Source organism: Tubulanus polymorphus, chromosome 4 (genome assembly GCF_964204645.1).
Source record: "Tubulanus polymorphus chromosome 4, tnTubPoly1.2, whole genome shotgun sequence".
NCBI lineage: Eukaryota > Metazoa > Nemertea > Palaeonemertea > Tubulaniformes > Tubulanidae > Tubulanus > Tubulanus polymorphus.
The window spans coordinates 20,569,374-20,577,089 of record NC_134028.1 but is presented as its reverse complement, the minus strand read 5'-3'; the positions used below and the strand labels follow the sequence as shown (position 1 = coordinate 20,577,089).

Genomic DNA, 7,716 nt, shown 5'->3' with positions numbered 1-7,716 from the left:
GTTTTATTTCAAACAAATGTTATAAAAACATACGATTATTTACATTATCCTGAAAAAACCAGATATTTTAGTAACAAATCAATACAATCTAAATTCATTATTAGAGCACAGTATATAAAAGTTGTAACATTACAAACGTCAAGACATTGAATTTGAGTTAAAGAATTATATAAAAATACAAAAATTTACAAAAACATACTAATTGCAACCTGCAAAACAAAGTCGCAATATGATAACAAAATCGTACAGTATATATATATGTTGAGCAATGTTAGAGATAAAGACATTGAAAACAATGCCAAAAAAAATATAGAAATATTCTACATTTTCTACGAAATGACTATAAATCCTTAAATGGCAAAAACTCTGAAATAAAAAGTTTAATTAACAACAACATCAACAACAGCAGCAGCAGCAACAGAAAAAAGAACACCAAGAATCAATTATCATATCAATAATTTTTCCACTAGACACAAACATTTTTTTCACTAAATCTTTCTGAATTTTTTTACTAATCTTAAAGTCAACATTTTTTCAGAACAGGTTTTATCATTATGTAGGATCTCGCCCGTTCTAATCCAATATGGCGTTCTCGAACTCATCACCAATTACGACACCTCCTAATGATCGTAACAACAACGGCATTTTTCCTCTTCTTTTCTGCTTGTTTTGTTTCTTCAAGTTCTTCTTCTTCTTTGAAGAGTAAGAGTCATGTTGTTTCTGCCGAGTAGAATGGTCACATTGAGATTGTTTAGGTAGTTTGAGATGTATGTTGTGCTCGGCGCATTCTTTCACGTAAAACTTCACGATGGCGCATTCGCAGTTTTTACCCGAAGGACATTCGCAAACGTTATCAGTGCAAGCCCTGAAAATAAAATAGATAACAAATAATTATTAAACTAGTTTTTCATTTTATGAGTTTCGTAACTTGTTTCTATGAGATATGGACTGTTCCTTATTCGGTACCAGCCAACTGAGGAAACTGGTTAATTCGGCCGTGAATTTTACAAATTCTTTTTTCGTGAACCACCTATTCCCCAACGCGTAATGGTTTCTTTGCTAAAGAAGTTGATATTTACCTGAGGAATGGTTGGACGGGGACTTTCTTGTGGCATTTTTTGAACGCCGGACTCTTTAAGACAGCACATTTCTGATGAGCGCGAACTCGCTGATCCACAGTTTTACACGACGACTTTCTACTATTAAACGGTTCGTCGCAGTTACATTTACCACCGACTCGCCACGACTTGGCGAAAACCTCCGAGTCTGAGACAATTTCCTGCTTGATTTTCATTTTACTATCGTCTTTTACGACTTGATTGAAATTACCGCAAAGACCGCCTAATTTGTTCTGCTTACTCGCAGTTACGTAAACATTGATATCGCCTTGTTTACTCCAGGTTAATCTGAATCCGTTTATCATATTCACGACCACTGTCGCGTTTTTGACGACTTCGATAGTAAAGTTTTCATGTTTGAACGGAACAGCGATTTTACTACGATTCACTCTGATATCCAGATCTCGATGAAGCCCGATAGATAACGAAGATACGATGATTGTAACGATTTTAGTTCTGACAGTCGGATACGGATGATACTCATTCTTGACGCGGATGTTAATCCGACGATCTGCGACGTCTTTAAGTAAAGTGTAGCGACAAGTTCCGCCGAAGTTGTAATTGAACCCGTCAAACGAAGCGCACGATAGATAATCCTTGTTCGAGTTAGTAACTGAACAGATACTATGAGCCGCGACACATAGAGGGCTACATTCTCCTTCAGACCGATAGAGAATAGATTTCTGAAAAAATGAAAAGATGTAATGTATTGTATATAAGTTTCATGATTTCACTAAAATATGAAATGATTTAAATGCCAACGAAAAACCCTCCAAGAATGGATGACGGGCAGCAACAAAACATATCAAACTAAAATAAACCCCCACATTTAGAATAAAAACAGCCCGAAAGTATCCCTGCAAACAAGTATTAGGATATGGTCGAAACATCGAGTAGGTATTCACTCAAGAAATGATAGAACAATAATTATTGGTTTTTTCAATCAATAATGATCTTAATATTAATTCCTCAATTGTACCAGAGTTTCAGACATGAAAACTAAGATATTTACCTGTGAACATTTAGGAGTTGAACCACACGTTATTTCTTGGCAGGTGACTTTTCCATCTTTACAACTACAATCAGTACAGGATCCATCCTTCCAGATCTGATCAATCTATAAATAGAATACTACTGAGTTCAAGGTTGGAATAAAGGACAGATTAGCATTAAAGATAAAGATTTAATTAAAATTTAAAAAGACAGTTTCTTCCTCTTTTATGAAAAAATATACTACAATGTACAGGGATATTTCATCTATGCTTATCCTACGGTTATTAGAATATATGTTCACAATAAGAGTCATGTGCTCTTTTAACTCAAAGTCAGATATTTACCTTGTACATTTTGCCTTTGTATGCACATCCAGCCGGACGCTTACATATCGGACAACACGATTTCTTATCGTAGACCAAGAATTGTTTCGGGCAATTCAGATCTCGACACGATTTACGATAACACTGCATCCCGCCCTTGTAACAAGAACATTTCGTGCATTTATCCGGCATGAAATGTCGATTTTCTTGATGAAGATGACCACGAAATAAACAACTGCCGTGAATAGAACTGACCGATACGGCTTCTTTACCTGCAAGAAAAATCAAATATTGTAGATTAAACGACAAGAACTTATGTTGTTTATGCCTCAACCCGTTGAGCCCTCTAATTCGTTAGTGATCGAAGTTTCTTTCCTCCTAATTAATTCAGAGAGGGTATATAAGAGGTGAAGTTGTGACCAAACATAATTATGCCACCGGGCCAGGACTCAAACCTGGACATCTTAAAAGATTAGTTACCTTTACAAATTAGACAGCACACATTTTCTTCGTGTACTTGATATTTTTGCGGACAATTTAGAACTGGGCAAACTTTCCGAATACACGTCAATTCACCCGACTGAAACACATCGAAAACAATGATATTTATATTATATGAAATTGAACGTGTGTATATGATTGAAATACGTATGAATTGCTTAAAAGTTTTAGAACTAAACATGATTATTCATTTATACCTGGCATTTACATGTTGTGCACTTTTCACCGGGTTTTGTCATTGATTTCCCATCTTCGACGGTTATTCCATTCAGAACACATCCTTTAGTGTTCTCTTTCTCGCTGCTACAGGCCGGACAACATTGACCCGGTTTATATATCTGTTCACGACATCCCGCGCGACATTGTACTTTACTTAGAGTCAGAACACCGGACTGAAAAAAATATCATGAAACATTAAACCATTGCTTTGATAATGTAAAACAATCAGGATCCAGTGAGTTAGAATGAGATTTTTTTCTGTAAGTTTAATGAATTAGATTCTAACGCAGATGGGACTGGGTCGTAGCTATCAGCAGCAGCAGCAGCAGCAGCAGCAGCAGCAGCAGCAGCAGCAGCAGCAGCAGCAGCAGCAGCAGCAGCAGCAGCAGCAGCAGCAGCAGCAGCAGCAGCAGCAGCAGCAGCAGCAGCAGCAGCAGCAGTTTATTTCAGACGTGACATATTATTTGAGAAATCCAGATTCAATTTACTTACCGAACACGAGTGCTGTTTACAGGGATCTTTTTCGTCAATCCATTCAGCTCCACTTTTATATTCTTTATTCCGATATTTACAACCTTTAATTGATGAAAAACAACATTTCAATATTATCATTTATCATCGGATAATTTAATAACTTTATTGTCATTATCGATAAGATATGAAGACTTACCCGTTACTAAATAGATTACTGAAATCAACACAATCGTTTTAAAGGCGTAATAATCCATTGTAATCTTTAAATCCTATGAGTGGTAATCCGTAAATCATCGATTGAATGTTAATTCGTTAATCCCGCGCTTACTGATTATCCGCTAATCCAATGAAAGTGATGATGATGACTAGTCATTGGCTGAACTGATTTGTTGATGTCGCATCGGATTGTTTTATACCGGGATCATCTGTCACTCAAACCCGACACGTGAGAGAGGAGCACATCTCATTAATAAAACACTGGCGACTGACATTAATTACTTAATTACACGTTTTCGACTTCTGTGAAGGTAAACTAATTCAATGCTGTTCTAATTATTGTAATTGAGTAAATCGATTAAGATCTAATTGACATATTGAAATCAGCAACGAATTAACAGCGGTATAGATTAATTACATCCAGTAATTAGTTCTATAGATATGATGCAACTAATTTATATCGTACAAAAACACATTATATAATTATCAACTCATGAAGGCTTCCGACCAAATTGCCAAAATCTAGAATCCTTGAGAAATCATCCCTCAAACAGCAGGTCCCCGCAGCATCCAGGAATTTCGTATGAACCAATAAAAACCTTAATAAACCTCTGTACATGATCAAGCAAATTGAATGGACTTGATAGTGTTCGTCGATATCATCAGAAAGGGCAGGATCTCAGCTTATGATATCGCGGATATTCGTCACCGTGAACAGGTGCAACTTTTGGGGGAAATCTATTTCCCAATGGCAACGGTCCAGTTAATGATTTGATATACATCAAAACTCTCATTCAAGTTGCCTAGACGGAACCTCATACAACAACAACAGAATATACGCGTGACATGTATATCAAGGCAATCAATTTCTATAACCATCAAATGGGACAACGATGGTTGACCTAATAGTAAAATGTGTTTTCTGTAAAATTCATAGGCCAGTTTGGAAATCTTTGTCAAACGTTAAACGATTCAAGGTGGCCTTATTTGCAAAATACTAGATATGGCAGCTAAACCGAATATACTGGAGATATTAGCAAAACGCATAATCATTGGCGACGGTAGTTACATGAATACATTCGAAAAAAGAGGATATGTGACTGCTGGGCTGTATACTCCTGAATGCGTTCTAGAACATCCTGACGCCGGTAGGTTTTACATGTTTGTGACTTATTCTATTCACAGCCCAACTTTACCCGATCAATTTTAGCACACCTTCCTGCCTGCAAAAAAATCTATAGTTTTGTGGGCATCATTTTGAATTTAAACAATGACGAACTACGAGGCATCTGCCAGGAAAAAAGTCCTATAAAATACCCGTTGGGTTATCTTCAAGTCAAAACTGGGATTCGCCGATAAAAGAAAAATCATTAATTTGCCATTTTTCAGTCAGTGGTTTACATAAAGAATTTGCTCGAGCTGGAGCTGATGTAATTCAAGCATTCACCATTCACGCGACGGATGGAATGCTTCAATGTAGTGAGTCGGCCAAAAATTATAACGTAGGTTGTGGTCTTTATCTATCTCACTCTTATTCAACTATTCAGTCATACAAATTGTACTGAATGGTTAGTGCTTTGGTAATGATGTACATATTTATAATGTATTTATCTTAGACCTCTGAAATAAACCACGCGGCGTGCGATCTTGCACGTAATGTTGCCACATCATACAATCTACTAGTTTGCGGAGGTTTGTCGCCTACACCGACATATACAGCTGGAAAAGGGAAGGCAGCAGTTCAAGCAGAATTCGAAAAGCAATGCCAAGTGTTCAAAGAAAAGGATGTCGATTTCTTTATAGCGGAGGTAAGCATCTGTTATTCAAGACTAGGATGATATTCATTGGTATTTTACATTGGAATTTCACTATCAACAAATCGAACATTTGTGTAGCACTGTATTGTCGAATGTATACATGTATTTTTCGAATCCAGTATTTCTGTTCAATCGAAGAGATGGAGTGGGCGATTGATGTCATGAAGAAATACAACAAACCTATAGCGTGTACGATGAGAATAGGCCCAGTTGGGTGTATGGATGGAATCAGTGCAGGAGAGTGTGCAGTTAGAATGGCTAAACGAGGTGTAAAATCATGCCTCCACTCAAGAAACATCCCTCTTAATATTCGTTATTTTTCAAAAATGTTTCAATGTCGTGCAAAGATTATTAAATCATAATCGTATGTGTTTGTTTTCAATCACCCAGGGGCCGATATTGTGGGTTTAAATTGCCAGTTTGATCATAACGCGCAACTGAAAACGATGAAATTGATGAAAGATGCCCTGAATGAAGCTGGTTTATCTCCATTTCTGATGATGCAGCCAATCGGATTCCTTTCTCCTGAAACTGAGTATCTAGGATATTCTCATTTACCCGAGTGTATGTTAGGTGAGCTGAAATAACATTTCGATCGTCTCGACATTGAAATAGCTAATACCTGTGTATTTAGATGCTTTTTTCATTTTCAGCGATGGAACCACGCATTCTTACTCGTTGGGAATGTAGAGATTATGCCCGTAGAGCTTATGAACTTGGAGTGAGATACATCGGAGGATGTTGCGGATTCGAGAGTTATCATATTCGTGAAATGGCTGAAGAAGTTTGTACACAAAATGTTGCATTGCATTTCGATATCCAAATCACATTGAGAAATCCATTCGCATGATAATTAACATTATAATTATATTGATTACAGTTATCCGAGGAACGAGGATTCAGACAACCCGGAAAAGATCATAATTTACCATTCGCGGCTGGATATGGACAGAGTGTACATGAATATGATCGTCAAAAGTAAACCGATAGCCGGATAATCCTGACGTTTTTATACCAGTATCCATATTGCGCGGAAGCATCGCTTTATATATCATGCTCTTTTATTTATTGCAGACACGGTAGAGATTATTGGATGAATCTAATCCCTAAAACCGGTCGTCCAAACAGCGCTGCTTACAACTCAGAAAAGGAACTTATTCATTAATACAGGCCCATTACGTCAATATATTGAAATTGAAATTTATTTTCATTACGATGTTACATTATTGAACGATATAATAAGTATGATTAGACGAAGAAAAATGTAACAGGATAATGGGGCTACACGGAGAGACTGAAACAGTCTATCTAAGCCGTATCACCCAGAAGCATCCACACCACATTCATCACACTCACACATCATGCACACAAGTAATTAACAGGCGAAAAGAAAAAAAAAGTTTCACATATTACACATTAACATAGGTTTGTATAGAATGAAAATGTACAAAGTGTTGAATAATGATTTAATGTAGGTACGCTTAAAGGCAGGTTCGCTTTGAATAGTTTGAATTGATTCGGATAGAGTATTCCATAATAGGGGACCGGATATTTTGACAGAAGATTTTCTAGTTACAGTTCTAAAATAAGGCAATCTAATTCTAAATCTATTACGCGTAGGTTTACTATGAATTTGATAATTGAAGTTCCAATAAGTGTGAAAGGTCCGAGGCAATTTTGAATTGACGAATTTATGTACAAAAATAGCTAGTTGGAGTTTGTTAATATTCTTAATTTTGAGTATATTTAACCGAGCAAAAATAGGATCAGTGTGTTCTAAATAATGGGATTTGCTGACCAAACGGACAGCACGTTTTTGTAGAATTGTTAATGGATGCAGTTTATAATCAGCAGTTCTTTCCCAAACAATGTTACAATATTGAAGATACGGGTCTATTAAGGATAAATACAAGGTACGTAAAGAATTGGAAGACAACTTGTGTTTAACACGATGAAGAACGCCAACACAACGTGACACTTTTTTACATACAGATTTTATGTGATCATCCCATGACAGTTTTTCATCTATTAAAACCCCCAAAAAATTGGTAGTGT

The 7,716-nt window shown here is 36.5% G+C and overlaps 2 protein-coding genes across 2 annotated transcripts; one reads left to right on the top strand and one right to left on the bottom strand.

The window, feature by feature from the left end:
• Positions 1-573: 573 nt before the first annotated feature.
• On the bottom strand, positions 574-2,584 carry LOC141904405 (BMP-binding endothelial regulator protein-like). The gene is made up of 4 exons (XM_074792990.1): positions 2,456-2,584; positions 2,131-2,235; positions 1,080-1,801; positions 574-865 (listed from the first exon to the last, which is right to left on the bottom strand). The coding sequence occupies exons 1-4, from the start codon at positions 2,582-2,584 to the stop codon at positions 574-576; spliced, it is 1,248 nt and encodes a 415-aa protein (XP_074649091.1).
• Positions 2,585-4,778: 2,194 nt separating this feature from the next.
• LOC141904404 (S-methylmethionine--homocysteine S-methyltransferase BHMT2-like) lies at positions 4,779-6,826 on the top strand. The gene is made up of 8 exons (XM_074792989.1): positions 4,779-4,992; positions 5,234-5,346; positions 5,461-5,652; positions 5,781-5,928; positions 6,052-6,234; positions 6,315-6,445; positions 6,542-6,639; positions 6,736-6,826. Exons 1-8 carry the CDS (start codon positions 4,848-4,850, stop codon positions 6,824-6,826), a joined length of 1,101 nt encoding a protein of 366 aa, XP_074649090.1. The 5' UTR covers positions 4,779-4,847.
• Positions 6,827-7,716: the final 890 nt, after the last annotated feature.

Excerpts from the sequence above, each read along its gene's own strand:
- LOC141904405 (XM_074792990.1), bottom strand. The coding sequence starts at position 2,584 with ATGCAGTGTTATCGTAAATCGTGTCGAGATCTGAATTGCCCGAAACAA. Across the intron at positions 1,802-2,130 it reads CAACTCCTAAATGTTCACAG|AAATCTATTCTCTATCGGTC; the intron begins GTAAATATCTTA and ends TCATTTTTTCAG. Across the intron at positions 866-1,079 it reads CCCGTCCAACCATTCCTCAG|GGCTTGCACTGATAACGTTT; the intron begins GTAAATATCAAC and ends TTTTATTTTCAG.
- LOC141904404 (XM_074792989.1), top strand. The coding sequence starts at position 4,848 with ATGGCAGCTAAACCGAATATACTGGAGATATTAGCAAAACGCATAATC. Across the intron at positions 5,347-5,460 it reads AGTCGGCCAAAAATTATAAC|ACCTCTGAAATAAACCACGC; the intron begins GTAGGTTGTGGT and ends TATTTATCTTAG. Across the intron at positions 6,640-6,735 it reads CATGAATATGATCGTCAAAA|ACACGGTAGAGATTATTGGA; the intron begins GTAAACCGATAG and ends TATTTATTGCAG.